Source organism: Natator depressus, chromosome 7 (assembly GCF_965152275.1).
Source record: "Natator depressus isolate rNatDep1 chromosome 7, rNatDep2.hap1, whole genome shotgun sequence".
NCBI lineage: Eukaryota > Metazoa > Chordata > Testudines > Cheloniidae > Natator > Natator depressus.
The window spans coordinates 89,409,786-89,429,869 of record NC_134240.1 but is presented as its reverse complement, the minus strand read 5'-3'; the positions used below and the strand labels follow the sequence as shown (position 1 = coordinate 89,429,869).

At 41.8% G+C, this 20,084-nt stretch overlaps 1 protein-coding gene across 4 annotated transcripts in view; it reads left to right on the top strand.

Annotated features, from left to right (window-relative positions):
• Nucleotides 1–5,180: 5,180 nt before the first annotated feature.
• ATAD1 (ATPase family AAA domain containing 1) overlaps nucleotides 5,181–20,084 on the top strand; it is a 31,668-nt gene continuing 16,764 nt past the window's right edge. Inside the window, exons 1-4 of one of the 4 annotated variants that reach the window (XM_074959023.1) lie at nucleotides 5,181–5,266; nucleotides 14,404–14,577; nucleotides 18,393–18,491; nucleotides 18,942–19,062. In XM_074959023.1, the coding sequence (XP_074815124.1) occupies nucleotides 14,416–14,577; nucleotides 18,393–18,491; nucleotides 18,942–19,062 (382 nt within the window). In that variant the 5' untranslated portion in view covers nucleotides 5,181–5,266; nucleotides 14,404–14,415. Of the gene's footprint in view, nucleotides 5,267–5,849; nucleotides 6,010–6,172; nucleotides 6,406–6,428; nucleotides 6,535–14,403; nucleotides 14,578–18,392; nucleotides 18,492–18,941; nucleotides 19,063–20,084 lie in introns of those variants that run through there. The other 3 variants (XM_074959021.1, XM_074959022.1, XM_074959024.1) reach the window with 3 other exon arrangements.

The window sequence follows — 20,084 nt, the reverse complement described above, 5'->3', positions numbered from 1 at the left end:
CGAGTGGGCTCGAATCTGCTCCACAACAGGACTCAGGCTTGGACCCATACCCCTGGGCAAGTCTGCAGGCCTGAGTCTTCAGAGGTTTCTGGTGCATTTCAGAAGGCTTCATGTGTGGACAGTAGGCAGGTTTGGGCTTAAACCTGAGTCTAAGCCCAAGTTTTCTTTGTAGTGTAGACATACCGCTTAGAGACGCTTGGGTACTCTGGTTGCTATGCTGGAAGCTCACGCCACCACATCTATACTGCTATTGTTACCCGTGCTAGCTAGCTACAATCACAACTTCACTTGCAATGTAGATATACCCTTAGTAAAAGGGAGAGGTTGGATGAATCCTCCAGCTTCGGATACTGCTGTGCAGTGGATGATTTTTAATAATATCCAGTAATAAAACTATTAACTTTGTAATAATCTACCTATCTTTTCATAGCCAAAGTGAAATAGAATCCCAAGTCAGTCAGTGGCTGTTTTGACTGAGGTACTAACCCCCTTTCCAGCACATGAGAAATTCTAGGTAGGGACAAAATGGAGCTGCACAGCTCTATCTCAGAGACAGGCTAGTTTTAAAACACCGAAGAAAACAAATTAAACTGATGCAAGGACAGACTTATTGAAGACAATATCAGATAAGTGGCTCAAAACCTCAGAGTTTGTATTCATTACAAAGATTCTCCTTTAACTTTTTCTATTTTGTATTATTGTTGTTGAAATATAAAATGAAAGAAAATAGGAAGATGGGATTTAAAGAGAATTGCCTCAATGTCTCAGAGGGAGCAAAATTTTAATTCTTCAATTTATGTGACTTTCATCATGAGATATCCCAATGGGATTTGCAAACTTCTCTATTTTCAGAAATTGCATTATTCACCTCTGAATTGCATTACTGACCACTTTGGAGATGAATTGGGCCAACTGTTTATCAGCACATAGAAACGCTATATAGTAATTTAGGACAAGAAGTGAAAAATATCATGACAGTTCTCAAACTGTGGTCCACAGAGCATTTCCTAGTTGTCCATCAAGAGCTAACTGGTCAAATGGCTTTGGTTCTCCTGCTTGTTCGCAGCTGCTAAATTATATGAAAAGACAGCTACAATTACATTAAATATTTTCCTAATATTACATTTCTATGTAAACAATTGCTGTAGTTGCCATAGGGATGTAACGTGATCTGGAAATGGAGGGGAAGTGGTCTACATGATCATGAAGGGGAGGTGGTTCAAGCAGTTGTGAATGTGAGAAAAAGTGATACATGAGACAGTCTATTAGTGGTACACAATATGAAAAAGTTTGAAAAGTTGAGTAGTAAAGTGTATGATTTTCCTTTAAAACAAGATTCTGAGCTGGGTGGCTGGGGCTTCTGGCAACATTCCATCAGGATGCACCATGGCAACTAGGTATTTGTTGGGAAAAGTCTTTTGGAAAACAACATTTAGATGTGGGGGCTGAGGGGGTGGGGAAGGAGCTCGAGGAGAGTCATTGGGGCAATGTGTGAAGATGTGAGATACAGTGGACATGAAAAGGACACAAAGTAACCGCAAGTAAAGTAAAGTAAAAGAATTAAGAGCTAATTGCAGAGTCAGGTCACATGAAGGAAAAAATAAGTAAGAAAGGAAATTTAATAATTAATTTGGAGTCAACTGGGAAAATAATACCCAAGAATAAGATACAAGAATAAATAGCAGGAGCTGCCGCTATAGCTTCTTGGTGGATGAATAATGTTTGAATATCTTAAAGACCTAGGAAACCAAGGAAAAAGATCTGAATTTCTAACAGGTGTTTGACTGCAGATAACAACTGAGGAATCCGATGAAGTGAGCTGTAGCTGTAGCTCACGAAAGCTCATGCTCAAATAAATTGGTTAGTCTCTAAGGTGCCACAAGTACTCCTTTTCTTTTTGCGAATACAGACTAACACGGCTGTTACTCTGAAAACTGAGGAATAGTGGTCCACATTTTCAGGACTGGCTGTCTGATGCCCAGCGTAGATTGGGAAGAGAAGAGGCTGCAAAGAAAGCTGTAAGCGACATTTTTATGGCTCCTTGGGCCACTGGGTGCTGATCCAGTCCTGAGGAGCACCTTACCGCAGCTGCAGTTCTAAAGGAAGTTCCATATACTTCTCTTTGAGCAGAAGAATTATGACATAAGGCACTGAAAGTAGGTCGGTGAAAAGCACAGTAATAAATCAGAAGGTCCTCAGGGCTCCATGAGAGACACGAGACATTAGGAGGTAAGTATTCTCATGGTTATTTCTTTTTTTTTTTTTTTTAAATGAACTCCTAAAGGAAAAGCTTTCTCCCACTGTAGTTAATAAATATACTTTCCACGTATTTATATAGCATTTTCCATCTGAGGATCTGAAAGTATTTTACAAACATTAATGAGTTAAGCATCACAAGACCCCTAAGTTAGATCTCTTCATCACCACTTTGCAGATGAGGCTAAAGCTGAAAAGATGATTACTGACTTGCCTAAGGTCACACAAGACATCAGGTCAGAACCAGGAAAAGAACCAAAATCTCTTGGCTCACTGTTCTGTGCTTTTGCTGCAAGACCATTTTTTCCTTTATTTAAATTACACTGAAAGGGTTCCAGTCTGCCTTCCAACAGAGTACTTGTGAAATGGAAGAGTGGAGATCCTGTAACTTGTCATGACAATTTTATTTAATGAGGTATTTTCCAAAAATAATTTTTTCATAGATATTTGCATGAATCACTTAGTCAAGCTGCTTGCTTATTTGGGTTAGAAACCCAGCTTTTTTCAGATTTTTAGAAATGAGGATAAGTGTCAACCCACCATTTTCCAAACACATTCAAGGGCATTTTTCCATATTCAGATAAATCTGAGAATGCAGGTGGCCTACTTACAGTAAAATTGCTCCAGGTTATAGAGATAGAGAAAAGTGAGCACAGATGAATAGTTTGGAAACTGTAGCATCTGGAACCATTTTTTGCCTCATCTATCAATCTGCGTTTATGGGAATTGAGAATTAACATTTCAAACCACACTTCCTTACTTCATGACTGATGAATCCCAGATCTGAGGTCATTATTCCACCCCCAAAGCAATATGGAGAGATATTTGTGAAGGTCACACTAAAGAATCTTTGGTAACTCTCACTTATGTTGTCTTTTCAATTAAAAGGTAATAATGAAATATATATTGTTACGGTTGTAAGAAACATTCTATTGCAAGTCCCTGTTTCCACCTCTCAACTTCTGTCAAAAATGCTTTTGAACTGATACTTCTCATAGTGTGTGTCTGAACAAAGGTGAATATTTTTTCTGGAAACTTTGAATAAAACCAAGTAAGTAAGTTTTGAGATACATAAGCTATAACACAAGTTTGTTTGTTCATTATGATATTAAATATTGTTTGTTCTCTGCTAGAAAAATAGCTTTGTATTACCAAAATAGAATTGTTTACATATGTGGTATTGAGTATCCCACTTAAGGCTTAGAACTGTTTTTAGACTAATAAGGTGTTTGAAGCGTTAAACTGCTTTTGATATGCATTCTGGTCACACAACCATTTTATTATGGCTTTGCTAGTCAGACAGCTATTGTATTATTATTATGCGTGTGCTGGTCAGGCACCTATTGTTTAATATGTGCACTTTGTTGATTTTACACCTGTTGTATTTATGTGGCTGTTGGCTAGACATACAATATGTAACAATGTACAAAATTTAAGATTTGGACCAGAAGAAAAGCCTGGGGTGGGGTAGGGATATGAAGGAGAGTGAAGGAAAACAAATGATTTTCACTAGTTCATTTTTCAGACTTCACAAAGTATTGCACAGCAACTGTATCTAAAAGGCATGGATAGTTTTTACTCAAGGCAAGACCTACTCAGACCTTTCTTTTTAGGTTTATTTAGCATATATTACTAACACAGAAGGTAAGTGTAGTAAAATCTTAACTTTTTACCCTTACTTTTTTTAAACTAGTGGATGGTCCTGCAGTAATCAGACAGCTGAGGCAGTAAACTGAAAAACAAATAATAAATATTTCTTGATTAAGTAGTTTCCTTAAATTTTATATATCAATAGCTATATAAAATCTTAGACAGATTTGATGCTGTACCCCTTCTATAAAAAACTATGTCCTTTTTTATTGTCAGAAAACTGAAGACATATTTTTCAAGTCTCTTCCCTTTATCAAAACCAGAGAAATGAGGATAATATTAACAACAACAAATGTGTCCAGCCTGGAATTACGTTATCAATTAGGCGATGTGAATTTGGGTTCTGAGCCAGCAGGAGAGAGAAATACTTTGGGAGCAGAATGCTTCTCCCCTGGGGATAATCTTGCTCTTGGCAAGCAACCCCACCCCATCACGCCTAAAAGTGCCACTGATGGATTTGGGAGTGAACCACATGGACACATTACTTTTTGGGTGGAAGGAGAATCAAAACAATTTGATGTCTTTGAAAGATGGGAGAGTAATGTTAAAAGAATCTGACAGATGACTGTCAAACCTTAGAAGTGAAGTTGGTGACAAACTAAAATACAAATTTTCTGTACTTGGAATAACATTTTTAACTCTTTATTTATTGGGTTATTATAGTTTATGTTTGTGATAACACAATTATTGTACTGTTAGCATAAAGCTACTATATCTTTACTTGGAATAACATTTCAGTCAATTTTAAATTAGAAGTTAAATAGGAAAAAATCCTCAGCTGGTGTAAATTGTGATGTGGTGCTAAGACAAGATACATGAGCTAAGGATCTATCCCATATTATTTGGGAAGCGAGTTAGCTGAAGCATGCTTATGGAATCCATCTTTCTCCATGTGATAAGACACAACTCAAATATAATAGGTCCCAGTCTTAAAAAGATGTATATGCTTAACATTATGAGCATGAGGAACACCAATGAAGTCAATGAGAGTACTTGTGCATAAAGTTAAGCATGTGTATAAGTGTTGCAGGATCAGAGACATAATCATTAATAATGTATATACCTCTGCTTGTTCTCAGTAGATTAATTGATCTATATCAAGTAACTTGCACTTGGCTGTATGAAAACATCTGTATTGCATTAGGAAAGTAGTATGTTGGTATATAGATGCTAGAACTAAGGACTAGGAAAGAATTGTTGGGAAAGAACATTCCCAGTCCTGTCAGTTACTTCCTGTGTGACCTTCAACAACTAGTTTTACCTCTCTGTGCCTACGTTTTTTAATCTGTACAATATGGATAGTAATCAAGGCCGGCTGTGTTCTGCAGCAAGTCAGAGCTAAATTCTGCACCAGTTCCAGGTACCATTTAAAATTACATATGAAAATGAATTATTTACTTATTACAGCAGCACTTGTCCTATTTAAATTTGACCATAAGTTTTAGATTTAAATTATTTTTGTATTAAAAAATGGGTAACTGGGAGCAGGAAGGCTTGGGCATCTCAGAAGGCACAGGAGGCAGTACGGATTTGAGGGCAGTCACGGTGACCTGCAGCGGAACGGCGATCCTGGTGTATAGACCTGTACAAATCTGTAACAGCCCCAGGCTGCCACGGCGGGGCGGCTCCACCCTCAGCGCGGCGGCTTCTGCCACGGCGGGGCGGCTCCGCGCTGGCTGCAGAGTGACTTGGCGGGGGGGCGACAGGCATCGTTTCGGAGTCCAAGGTTGTCGCGCCGAGCGACCCGCCGGGCGGCGCTGAGCCCCGCAGCGGCGGGCCCATCCGGCCGGGCGTGATTGCCGGGCCGGGCGGCGCTCAGCTGCCGGGATCCCTGAAGCCGGCAGCCGCCCATGGGCAGCAGCCGGGTCTGCGTGAGCTTCCAGCGGAGGGAGGGAAGCTGCGTCGGCTACCCAACGAGCGCCCCCGCCCTGCGCCGTGCGCGGCAGGCCAAGGCGGAACCTTTGTGCGGGGCTTCCTGCTGCAGGGCTGGGGGAGGGAGTTAACAGGGACTCGCCGCCGGGGCCGGCTGCTAACTTCCTTCCTTCCTTCCTTCCGGCGCGCGCCGCCCGTGACCCGTCGCCTCACGCTGCCGCCTGGCTCGGGGTGAGTGTCCCGTGCGGAGCGCGCCGGGCCGGAGCGGCGGGGAGGTCACAGGCGAGGATTCCCGCACTTGCTCGCGCTTCCTGTTGAGCCGCGGCTCTGACTGGGGAGCACCCGGCGCCTCGGGGGCGGGGGCCGGGGGGGAAGAGAGGGGCGGTGCTTCCTGCCCGCCGCCTCGCCCGCCACCGTCGCACCATCGGTGGGGCTGCCCCCGCCACTGCGCCGCTCGCCCGCTGGGCCGGGGTGCTCCAGCCCCTGCCCTCCTACTGCGTCATTTCTCGCCCGCCGTTGCCCCCGCCGGGCCTCCAGCGGTAGTTCCGCACCCTCTCCTGCCCCTGCGGCAGCCCCGGGGGGCCCGCCCGCGCCGCTTCCTGAGTGAGCAGCCACCTTGCTCAAGAGGTACCCGCGCTGTTGCCCTTCAGTGACTGGCGACAATGTTGTGCCCCTCTAGTCTCCTCGAGCTTCAGTTTTTAAGGCACTTTATATGCTTGAATCGTCCAAATACCCCATGTCACTCCTGTTTTGCAGGTAGGGAGTTGAAGCCTGTAGATATTTAATGACTTGCACAGGCTTGCATAGGAGGTCTGCAGCTGAGCTAGGAATAGACCTGACGTCTCCCGACTGTGCCACTTCTGTGTTTTCCTAGTTTACCGATTTTGGTGTGCATGGACAGCATAGGCCCACATTCGTGATCAGCCGATGATGCTCACACTTGATGGGAAGCAGGGTGGATTAAAAAAAAAGAAGAATCGGATTTTTTATTTAAATAGGTTTTTCCCTCAGAAAGCATTTTATCAAAAAAATCCAATCTAAAGATAGATACATTATAGCTCAAAGATCTCTCATCATGGAATAGGGATTATAAATTCTAATTCTGTAGGATGAGACAATATATTCATGGAATGTTTAAGAAAAGTTTTGTAAATGAGTTGAATAGTTCATGGATTAGGAACCCAATCTTATGGGGTTCCTGGGGCTTCTGTATAGATTATTTAGGTTAATTTTTCTATCTACCCAATGGGACTCAGTGCTCAGTCTAGAACGGGGTAGGCAACCTATGGCAAGTGAGCTGATTTTCAGTGGCATTCACACTGCCTGGGCCTTGGCTACTGGTCCAGGGGGCTCTGTATTTTAATTTAATTTTAAAATGTAGCTTCTTAAACATTTTAAAACCGTTATTTATTTTACATACAACAATAGTTTAGTTATTATAGACTTATAGAAAGAGACCTTCTAAAAATGTTAAAATGTATTACTGGCACACGAAACCTTAAATTAGAGTGAATAAATGAAGATTCGGTACACCACTTCTGAAAGGTTGCTGACCCTGGTCTAGAAGATCCCATCAGAGACGCTTAGTTTTGCGGTTCTCAAACTGTGGATTTGTGTCTCCAGGGATAACATGCTTGTTAACAGCAAAAATGTTTTTAAATAAAAAACAATAGAGGTGAGAAAAACAGACCTCAACTCTATTGTCCCTTTGCAAATTTGTGTATACAGAGTCAATCCCTTACCTCTCTAAAAGTGAAAAGTTTCAAAAAGTTCAATGACTAGAAGATTGTTGGGGTTGGACTATATCTGGACAAAGAAGAAGTCTGAAGATAAATGTGAGAAGGGAGGGACAGGCAGTAGAAACAAAAGTGAAACTGTTTGAGCCACATATTCCAGAAGTCTTGAGGTCTTTGAGTGTAGCCTTCATTGATGTGAGAGAATGGTATGGTAGATCTCAATAGAAAGGAAAACCTATAATGACAGGAGGCCCTGAAAGAGACCCTGTTTGGGTCTCATCTATCTCTGAGTTTTGAAGAATATGTATTAAGGTTATAACAAACAACAAGAATACACTTTTAGGTAGAAATCCATGATTAAATAGAGTCTTCCTGACAAGTGATTTAAATCAAATCCACCCTGATGGGAAGAGCTACATGTTGCTTGTGAGAATCCTTTAGGTCACCCAAGTACTAAAGAAAGGGGTTGGTGTGAGCTCTTCCTTTTTTTTACGGTTTCCTTCTGAGCTTCTAGCAAATTTATAGCATGGTTTTTGGATTAACCTGCAATAGGGACTAAACCATATATAATTGATGCCATCTGCCCTCAGAGAAATGAAGTCCAATATCCCAACAACTATTTGACTTTGTGTTCTGTACTGTAGCTCAAATGTTAGGACTACTATTGTTGTATGTACGTTGGGTTACATCTGTTTCCCAGTTATAACCCCCCCGTTTAGCACTGTCAAGCTTTCTTGTATTAGGTCAGAATATTCTGGGTTTAGACTTTGGTTGAAGGTGAACTGGTGATCTTGGGCATGTGTAAAACAACAACAAAAAGTGGTTTGACAGTTTCCAGATGAGGAGAGGTGAGGGGAAACATAAATTTATTATAAAAACAAATCTCTTTCTCTGGGTTGTTTTTAAAAAAGTGTGCCATAACAGCTGGGGGATAGAAAGCTGAAGTTGACAGGAAAATAGGCTTTAGTTAAAAATGTTTGTAAAGATTCAGATGAAAAATGTTTTGATTTGATTGAGTTTTTAGGATTAAAATTGAACATAGTCTTATGTACTGTACTATTTTTGGGGGTGTACAAGTTTTTTAGCACGTTTTACTGACAGTCTAAGCAGAATTGTTATAGCTAATTTAACTGTTTAATGCACATGGGTGCTTCCGAACGGGGCATGCTGAATGAAGCAGTTCTCCTGTGGAGCATGTTTTTAACATGTATTGGCAGAGTTTTCTATGACATTAAACCCTTTCCTCACTGACTAAAGTGCTCATGCAAAAAGCAGTGGTTCTTTGCATGGAATGTTAGTTTGTGCTACTGTACCTGCCCTCTACTATATATCCAATAGTCTTTATATGTCTTTGACATTGGGCCGATTATTTGGGGAGAGTCCCATGAGACATACTGGATGTTTTAAAAGCAGAGAAGGCATGCTGCAACCTCTCCTTCAATCTTGTGACCTCCTGATGTCCTTGGTATGGTCTCTGACTCTTCTCAGACAATATTGCCACAATAAAAATAGTGCTATTTATAGCGAATGAAACTACAATCAGAAGGAGAAATGACTCACTTTTAGTACCTTTTTTACCTTTATATAAGTAATAAACTATGTGTAACTTAATGAAGAATTATAAGCGAGCCGGGGGGCCTGTTTAGGGATTAGAATTTAGGATAGCCAGGGGCTGTATTGAGGTGATTGGTATTACTGTGACAGATTCTGAAGACTTGATTACCAATGATTTTGGCACTCATACCTGCTCATTAAAGAGGGGATGATGGAATTCCAAGAGAAGGTTGTGAAGTACAGATATTTGAGCCCCCTCATTTAATCCATGGTGTGCACTGGAGCCATGTTAGGAGGAGGAGGAAATGCCTAAAAGGGTTTGAGGTGAGGTGCTTGCCAGTATGCTTTGTTTTGTGGTAGCAGCTCAGAGGCCACAGTTATGGATCAGGTCCCTGTTGTATTAGGTACTGTACCAATACAACAAAAAGACAGTCTCTGAGCTAAAGTATTTATAATTTACCAGGAAAATATAGTAAATGGAAGAGAGGGAAGGTCCCTGAATAAAAGCACCCAGCTATTATCTATGCTTACATATTGAAAAGAGTAGCATTTGCTCTTGCTTGGATGTCTGTGGAGAGTCAATTTTTTAATGATCCAATAAGCAAAGTATGTCTTGGGAGTGGAAGAGAAACCAGAGCAGCTGCCCAGTTTTGTATGTTTGTGGAGGGCTATTGTACAAGCAGGTAGAAAATGGTGCAACAACAAAAAAAAAATAAATAATTAAAATGCAGCCATTGGTCAGACAAAACTTTCTTAGGGCAGTTAATCAAAGGCTCAACTCTTTCTCAGTGAACTGATAGAAAAATCCATTAAAATACATTGAGCAAAAAGTCTTAAAATAGTTTAGAAAAATTAACAAAAGAGCCAGTTTTCAGCTTAAAAGCTTTTTTTATAGTGTAGTATTTCACTGCAAGTGATTTGATCACGTAGGGATTGCTAAATAAGCATCTTATTGGCGATTCTTTGGTGTTGGGTGAATATTTTTATTCCCTTTGCTTCAACAAACCAGGTTTAACAAAATCAGCCAACTGTCTACATAATTCTAATTAGTTAATTGGGCTCCTAAAAAGGCAGGCTTTATCTAATGTGTAAGTATATATTGGAAATTTAAGAGTAAAATATTCCTAAAAATAAAGAATGATTTTAAAAGAAAAAAGTTTTAGTGATCAGTATTAAAACGTGTTAACCAGCTTTAGCAGTCCTCTGGTAGGCACTGAACTGTAGTGCTCTTTTATTCCAGTCTGCTCAATCCATGTATGGCATTCAGGCAGAACAGAATGGCATCACTGTCTTAACATGACTGCAGGATCTTTGCATTTATGACTGAATAGCAGTTAGCCAAGAGAGGGGAAAAAATTAAGGGTACTTAGATTCTAAATCATCCAGCTTGGCCCTCGCTGTCAGCTCAGTGTGGAAGTCAGCCATGGAGGAGAAATGGTTCATGTTGCCAAAGGATCTCTTACTCAGTCACCCTAGACCAGTGGTCTCCAACCTTTACACTCAAGATCACTTTTGAATTTAAGGGCAACCCAGGATCTACACCACCCCTTTCCCAAAGGCCCCCCCCCCCCCGTTGCTTGCTCTCCCCCACCCTCACTCACTTTCAGAGGGCAGAGGGTTGGGGTTTGGGAGGGGGTGTGGGCTCTGGGCTGGGGACGAGGGGTTCGCAGTGTGGGAGGGGGCTCTGGGCTGAGCCTGGGGCATGGGTTGGCATGCAGGAGGGGTGAGGGGTGCAAGCTCTAGGAGGGGGCTCAGGGCTGAGGCAGGGGTTCGGGGTGCAGGAGGGGGCTCAGGGTGCTGGCTCCGGGAGGGGCTCAGGGCTGGGGGTTGGGGTACAGCCTCCTACTGGGTGGCACTTACCTCCGTCAGCGGTGCAGTGAGGCTAAGGCAGGCTCCACACCACTCCCAGAAGGGGCCACCGTGCCCCTGCAGCCCCTGGGTTGGGGCAGGGGGCACGTGGCTCTGCGTGCTGCCCCTCCCTGCAGACACTGCCTCCAAAACTCCCATTGGCCACAGTTCTCTGTTCCCGGCCAATGGGAGCTGTGGGGGCAGTGCTTGCAGGCAGGACCAGTGCACAGAGACGACCCCCCCGCCGGCTGCTGGGGCGTGCTGGCCACTTCCAGGAGCGGTGTGGGGCTGCAGCAGGCAGCCCTGCTGTGCCACAGTGGCGGATTGTCTGGCTATGTAGACTCCCTCCTCAGGCTCTACGCTACCAGCACTCCCAGCTACCTTCGAGACACCACTGACTTTCTGAGGAAACTACAATCCATTGGTGATCTTCCTGAAAACACTATCCTAGCCACTATGGATGTCGAAGCCCTCTATACCAACATTCCACACAAAGATGGACTACAAGCTGTCAGGAACAGTATCCCCGATAATGTTACGGCAAACCTGGTGGCTGAACTTTGTGACTTTGTCCTCACCCATAACTATTTCACATTTGGGGACAATGTATACCTTCAAATCAGCGGCACTGCTATGGGTACCTGCGTGGCCCCACATTATGCCAACATTTTTATGGCTGACTTAGAACAACGCTTCCTCAGCTCTCATCCCCTAATGCCCTTACTCTACTTGCGCTACACTGATGACATCATCTGGACCCATGGAAAAGAAGCCCTTGAGGAATTCCACCATGATTTCAACAATTTCTGTCCCACCATCAACCTCAGCTTGGATCAGTCCACACAAGAGATCCGCTTCCTGGACACTACAGTGCTAATAAGTGATGGTCACATAAACATCACCCTATACCAGAAACCTACTGACCGCTATGCCTACCTATATGCCTCCAGCTTTCATCCAGACCACACCACAGGATCCATTGTCTACAGCCAAGCTCTACGATACAACCGCATTTGCTCCAACCGCTCAGACAGAGACAAACACCTACAAGATCTCTATCAAGCGTTCTTAAAACTACAGTACCCATCTGCTGAGGTGAAGAAACAGATTGACAGAGCCAGAAGAGTACCCAGAAGTTACCCACTACAGGACAGGCCCAACAAAGAAAATAACAGAACGCCACTAGCCATCACCTTCAGCCCCCAACTAAAACCTCTCCAACACATCAAGGATCTACAACCTATCCTGAAGGACAACCCATCACTCACAGATCTTGGGAGACAGGCCAGTCCTTGCTTACAGACAGCCCCCCAACCTGAAGCAAATACTCACCAGCAACCACACACCACACAACAGAACTACTAACCCAGGAACCTATCCTTGCAACAAAGCCTGATGCCAACTGTGTCCACATATCTATTCAGGGGACACCATCATAGGGCCTAATCACATCAGCCACACTATGAGAGGCTTGTTTACCTGCACATCTACCAATGTGATATATGCCATCATGTGCCAGCAATGCCCCTGTGTCATGTACACTGGCCAAACTGGACAGTCTCTACGTAAAAGAATAAATGGACACAAATCAGATGTCAAGAATTATAACATTCAAAAACCAGTCGGAGAACACTTCAACCTCTTTGGTCACTTGATTACAGACCTAAAAGTGGCAATTCTTCAACGAAAAAAACTTCAGAAACAGACTCCAACGAGAAACTGCTGAATTGGAATTAATTTGCAAACTGAATACAATTAATTTAGGCTTGAATAAAGACTGGGAGTGGATGGGTCATTACACAAAGTAAAACTATTTCCCCATGTTTATTCTCCCCCACCCCACCCCCACTGTTCCTCAGACATTCTTGTCCACTGCTGGAAATGGCCCACCTTGATTATCACTACAAAAGGTGTTCTCCCCCCCGCCCTCCTGCTGGTAATAGCTCACCTTACCTGATCACTCTTGTTACAGTGTTTCATGTTGTCTGCGTATGTAAATCTCCCCACTGTATTTTCCACTGCATGCATCCGATGAAGTGAGCTGTAGCTCACGAAAGCTTATGCTCAAATAAATTTGTTAGTCTCTAACGTGCCACAAGTCCTTCTTTTCTAATTGCCTTGGAGAGTCCCCAAGATCGACGGGTTGGTGACCACTGCCCTAGACCTAAAAAGGAAGGCAGTCAGTGGTTGAATGAGGCTGCTCAAAGTTTTCAGACTTGAGACCCTCCTTGTTCAGTAGCACATAGTCCTGGTCTACACCTAAAAATTAGATTGACCAAGCTACCTTGCTCAGGGCTGTGAAAAATTTTTCAACCTGTGTGATGCCATTAGGTTGAGATTTCCTTCACTGGAGAAGCAGCTAGGTCAACAGAAGAATTCTTTCATTCACCTAGCTACCACCTCTCAGAGGTGAATTACCTACATCTATGGAAAACCCCCTTCTGTCTATGCAGGAGGCGTCCACACTACACCGGCAAAGCTGCTGAACCATAGCTGTGCTGCTGTAATGTAGACATACCCATCGATTGTATCTTTCCACTGACCCCCAGATTTCTAATCTGATTTTTTTAGATTTTAGGACCAGGAGAATTTATTACTTCTCCATATGGGGTCACATCTAAGGAGGCTGGATGGCCTAAAGGAATTTTATCAAGGAATAAGGGTTGGCTTATCCCTTGATAAAGGGATAAGAGAAGCCAAGGATAGAAAATAGTTAAGTCCGCTACAAAGCCAGCATTTACAGCCTTCTGGGGAAGTCTGCAGATCGAGACTACCGATGTCTTGTAATGGATCCAGACTACAATTCTCTACTTTCTAATACCCAAATGTGGAATACAGGTCTTAAAAACGTGACAATGAGACACATACAAAAGTAGTAGAGGGAGAAGTTTGAAATACTGTTATCTTTCTTTAACAGGTAGTTCTTTTTCCCTGTCTTTTTGAGTCAACATTTTTGATATTGTTAAATCTTAAATCACAGCAATAAAGCAGCAGGCCTGAACAGGAATGGGCTAAACTTGGAACTAAAATATGGCATGTTCCTATTAGTAAGGTATTGTATGGTTGAAAGGAAGGCAAATTTTTTAGTGAACAACTGTTCTGAAATTAGGACCTTGTTGAATACATTAAAATATAGAAGCAAGGATTCAACTGGTTGCCTTTTGTTACTCTAACAGAGGTGAAAATGAAACCAGATGTTGACTAAGCATTTAACCCTTTCCACTCTAATTTTTGTGCTTCTGTTTCCAGTTTGAGAATCATAAGTTTGCATATGATCAATTATAAGTGTCCTTTAGTTGTTAGGTTCCAGATTCAACTAGTTAATTAGTTTAGCAAGAAGTTACATATGAGCTTGTGCCACCACTGTAAAAATAGAAAATAGTCTAACTGCTAAGTAAGTGGATAAATATTTCTCAAATGTTTTTTAAAAGAAAATAAAGTGCATATTTTGCAAGTCTAAAGCTTTTTTCCTCTGACTTCTGTTTAGTGTTAAATCAAAATGGTTCATGCTGAAGCCTTTTCTCGCCCCCTGAGTCGGAATGAAGTTGTTGGTTTAATTTTCCGTTTGACGATATTTGGTGCGGTAACTTATTTTACCATTAAATGGATGGTAGATGCAATTGATCCAACCAGGAAGCAAAAAGTAGAAGCCCAGAAACAGGTAAGACCAAACTTTCAAATATTTTTTTACTTTCTAAGAACACTTTTATACAAACCACTCTGTATAGGCACAGAAGCCAGTTCACCAATTGCTGAAGCACATTTAGGACAGGGATTGAAAGAACCCACCTCAGTAGAAATGGGTGGGAACATTTCTCTGGCAGGTATCTGGGCCTTAGCCAGTAGCTCTCAAACTTTTTTACTGGTGACCCCTTTCACATAGCAAGCCTCTGAGTGGGATTCCCCCTGCCCCCCCCCCCCTTATAAATTAAAAACCACTTTTAATATATTTAACACCATTATAAATGCTGGAGGCAGTGTGAGGTTTGGGGTGGAGGTTGACAGCTTGCAAACCCCCCCCCCCCCCATGTAATAACCTCGTGACCCCCCGTGGGGTCCGGACCCCCCCCCCCCCCAGTTTGAGAACCCGTGGCCTAAGCTGTCAGTCTCTGCAAAATTTAAACTTCAGTTTAAAATAAAGTTTCTAGCTCATATGGTTGTGAAAATCTTCCAAATGTAAAGTGATGCAATGTTGTCTTCCTCAAGACTGCAGACAGCTCCAGTACCTCTTATGCTGATAATAGCTTTGCTTAGTTAGCAGCAGGGTGAAATTAATATGCTCATCAGTCTCACTGCTGCTGTTTAAAACTTTGTGGGCAGCTATAAAAACTAAAGAAACAGTTTAATTCTATGCTACTGCTGCAGCTTTTGGGGAATTTGAGTTAATATAGGCAGTCCTAGCAGATTAGCAGATGTAGGATATATAGGAAGAATAAGAGGCCAGTATGGCTCCATCAGGAGCGCTCTAATTACCTGAAAAAAATCAAAAACAAATCCTACAAAAAAGTGGAGGCATGGACAAATTGCTAAGGAGGGGTACAAAAGAATAGCACAAACACGTAGGAATGAAATCAGAAAGGCTAAGGCACAAAATGAGTTACACCTATCAAGTGACAGAAGGCAATCAGAAGAGGTTCTTTAAATACACAGGAGCACGAGAAAGGAGGAAGAAAGTGTAAGTCCTCTACTTAGCGGGAGAGAAGAGCTAATAACAGATGACATCAAGAAGGCGGAGGTGTTTAATGCTGACTTTGCTTCAGTCTTCCCCAAAAGGTTAATGGTGAGCAGATACTCAACACAAGAAATATTAACAACAAGGGAGACTGGATGCAAGCCAAAATAGAAAAGACCAGATTAAAGAGTATTTAGATACGGTAGATGTATTCAAGTCGGCAGAGCCTAATGAAATTCATCCTAGGGTTCTTAAGGAACTAGCTGAAGCAATCTAGGAGCCCTTAGCAATTACGTGTGGAACTTGTGGGGGACGGATGAGGTCCCAGAAGACTGGAGAAGGGCAAACAGTACCTATCTTTTAAAAAGGGGAACAAAGAGGAATGACAGCCCAGGGAATGACAGCCTTACTTCGATACCTGGAAAGATACTGGAACAAATTATTAAACAATTAATTCATAAGCGCCTGGAAGATAATAGGGATAAGGAATAACTGCATGGGTTTGTCAACAAATCATGCCATGCCAAACCCAACCTAATTTTGTTCCTTTGACAGGTTTATTGCCTGGTAGATAGGGAGGAAGCTGTCTATGATAGGTCTTGATTTTAGTAAGGCTTTTGACGCAGTCCCTCATGACGTTCTCATAAGCAAGCTAGGGAAATGTGGTCCAGATGAAATGATTTCAAGGTGGGTGCACAACTGGCTGAAAGACTATACTTAACTTTTTTTTTTTAATCAGTGGTTTGCTGTCAAATGGGGGGAGGAGGCACGGCATATCTAGTAGTGTCCCGCAGGGGGTCAGTTCTGGCTCAGTATTTCCATGAACGACTTAGATAATGGAATGGAGAGTATGCTTATACAATTTGCAGATAACACCTATCTGGGAGTGGTTGCAAATTGGAGGATAGGATTATAATTCAAAATGATCTTGACAAATTGGAGAATTGTTCTGAAATCAACAAGATGAAATTCAATAAAGACAAGTGCAAAGTAGTTCACTTACAAAGGAAAAAACTCAAATGCACAACTCCAAAATGGGGAATAACTGGCTACCTGAAAGTACTGCTGAAAGGGATCGGGGAGTTATAGTGGATCACAGATAGCTGCATCACAACGTTGTGATGCAGTTGCGAACCAATCTGTTTTTGGGGTGTATTAACAGGAGTGTCATATATCAGACATGGGAGGTAATTGTCCTGCTCTACTCAGCACTGGTGAGACCTTAGCAGGAGTATTGTCCAATTCTGGGCACCACACTTTAGGAGAGAATCAGAAGGAGAGCAACAAAAATGATAAAAGGTTTAGGTCAGGTTCCCTTTGAGGAAAGGTTAAAAACCTGGGCATGTTTAGTCTTGAGAAAAGAAGTTTTGGGGGGAGGAGGGGTAAGCGGATCTGATAAGTCTTCCAAGTATATTAAAAGCTGTTATAAAGAGGACAGTGATAAATTGTTCATCTCCACTGAAGTTAGGATTAGTAGTACTGAGTTTACTCAGCAGCAAGAGAGACTTAGGTTAGATATTAGGAAAAACGTGCTAACCAAATGGGTAGTTAAGATCTGGAATAGGCTTCCAAGGGAGGTTGTGGAATCCCCACGATTGGAAATTTTTTAAGAACAGGTTGGACAAACACCTGTCAGGGATGGTCTGAGTTTACTTGATTCTGCCACAGCTCAGAGGGCTGGACTTGAAGACTTCTTGAAGTTTCTTCCAGCCTTACATTTCTATGATTCTCTAGAGCAGCTAAGATGCTCTGGACAAGAGAGAGACAAAAGCCTTCTCAGTGGGTAGAGTGGTTGGAGTTTTAAATTTCAGTTACCTACTAACCAGAGACTGATAGTCTTCAAACAGAATCTGTGGATAGCACCCTAGTAGCAGTCTCACATCCTCCCCCATTCCTGGTACTTCTGAGAAGCAGTGGATTTTGGTTTCTCACCAACGTGTTGGCCCTGGACCTGGCTATTTCATTCCCTCCCTCCTAAGTCTCTTGCACCTATCTAAAGTTTAGTCTTTTGATTAGTAAGTGGGTAAATTTTTCAAGCCCTGGTTTAAGACAGGAAGTGAACACTAGCATATCCAACTGAAACTTTGTATTTTACATACTGCCTTTGTGCAAAGGACATCTAGATAAATGGAGTATATTTACCCCAGCATCTTGACCAAACTAATTAGAGTTAACTCCCTTCGTAGGTTCTGTGTTTGATAACAAGTGGTCAGGACCACTCTCCAGCATCATTTAACAGACCTCATCTTTAATGCAACGTTCTTTATAGTTCTGTGCTGGGGCAGTGCTTTTATACAGACAGAGGGAGGAGTACCCCCTACTGCAGAGGTTGGCAACCTTCAGCATGTGGCCCATCAGGGTAATCTGAAGGTGGGCTGCAAGACATTTTGTTTAGGTTGACTGTCTGCAGGCATGACCCCCTACAGCTCCCAGTGGCCATGGTTCCCTGTTCCCGGCCAATGGGAGCTGTGGGGGGCGGTGACCACCACCCATTAATGTGCCTCAGCCCTGTTCTGAAGGACTGAGACAGAGCAGGATCTTTATGCCTTTTCAGTCTTCGATGTGTCTGCTGTGACATTTGTCAGAAATTGAGACCATGAATTGCTTCATATAGGCCACTGAGTAGATAAACAGTAATGCCTTTTTATTGCAAAGGACTCAAGCCATATTCAACAAATGACTTCCTATCTCATTTCTAGCTCCTAACTTCCAACCCCCAAAATAGCAATTTTTTAAAAACAGATCTTAAACTATTTAACCATTTTCTTTTTCTAATGTTCATGGCTTCTGTTCTGTCTTTCTAGGCAGAAAAGCTAATGAAGCAGATTGGAGTGAAAAATGTCAAGCTTACTGAATATGAAATGAGTATTGCCGCACATCTAGTAGACCCTCTTAGCATGCAAGTAAGACACTATATTCATGGTTCATTTTCCCCCTATTATTCCTATAACAAATATGGCACTTTATATGTGTATAAAACAGAGTGAAACATGGAAGCTCTTAATAGTGTCATTAGTAGTCAAATCTATCCTTCAACTAGGAATTATATCTTCATAAATGTAGAACTTTGAAACTTTAAAAGCTCATCATTGTCAGAATGTATCCAAGTGGAAAATTTTCTACCAGGAAATCTTAACTGCATCATAGAGAGAAACCTGCATTTTGTGACATTATTCATAAAAATAATTAAATTTACATGGTCTTAAATCTGAGATTTCATACTGCCTTTTTTTTTTTCTTAAAAAGATTCTCTGGAGGCCATCTGGGAATCAGGGTTATGTTTGCTGGCTGTGGGTATGATACATTCATTAACTTCTTCCACCCCCCACCCCAATACTGTTTTTGTACATCAGGTAACCTGGAGTGATATTGCAGGTTTAGATGATGTCATTACAGATCTGAAGGACACAGTCATTTTACCTATCAAGAAGAAACATTTGTTTGAGAATTCCAGACTCTTGCAGCCACCAAAAGGTAAGGAGAAAGCATTCTAGATCAGGGGTTCTCAAACTGGGGGTTGGGATCCCTCAGGAGGTTGTGAGGTTATTATATGGGGGGTTGTGAGCTGTCAGCCTCCACCCCAAACCCTGCTTTGCCTTCAGCATTTATAATGGTGTTAAATGTATTAAAAAGTGTTTTTAATTTGGGGGGGGGGGGTGTCACACTCAGAGGCTTGCTGTGTGAAAGGGGTCAGTACAAAAGTTTAAGAACCACTGTTCTAGATATAATTTGTCCGTGGTTTCTTTTATTAAAAAAATTGTAATGACTAGGACAAAAAAAAAATTTTTTTTACTTTTATGCTTTCAAGAGGACTGTTCCAGACAAGTTGGGTATTAGAAATGATGTACCTTGTGTTAAGGAGAAGAGTCAAATCGCAACCTGATATTTAAAGTTTAATTCCTCAGAATGGTATTTTTCTATCACTTTAATTATGAGGATTGACATTATAGAATGACCTCATTGCTTATTGCAATTTTGTGAGATAGACTAAAAAAAAAAAAAAAAAAAAAAGGCCACGATCTTTGCACTACTTCATAAACAGTCTTCTTCGTTATTGTATGATGCAGCGTTTCCCAAACTGTGTTCCGCGGAACACTGGTGTTCCACACAATGTGAATAGGTGTTCCATGAAAGAATCTAGAATTGATTTTTGTACTACTTTGTATGCGCTTTCCAGTTAGAAATTGTCAGTTCAAGGTTTTATAAAATACATTTGAGCATAAATAATGCAATTTTTTTTTAAAACCAAACGACTACGAAATATTATAAGTGTTCTGTAATAGGCTAAAAAGTGTTCCGTGGCCAAAAAAGTTTGGGAAACGCTGGTATAATGTCAGTTTTTATTGATGTCATGTCCATGCATGTTCTACCAATCCAAATACGCATTTCCAAGAGACATCCAACTTGTGCATTAATTCTGGATTTCTGGTTGTTGGGTTGTTGTTTTTTTTTCTCTTTACATTTCATTTTGTTCTTTTTGAGGAGATCAGATATAG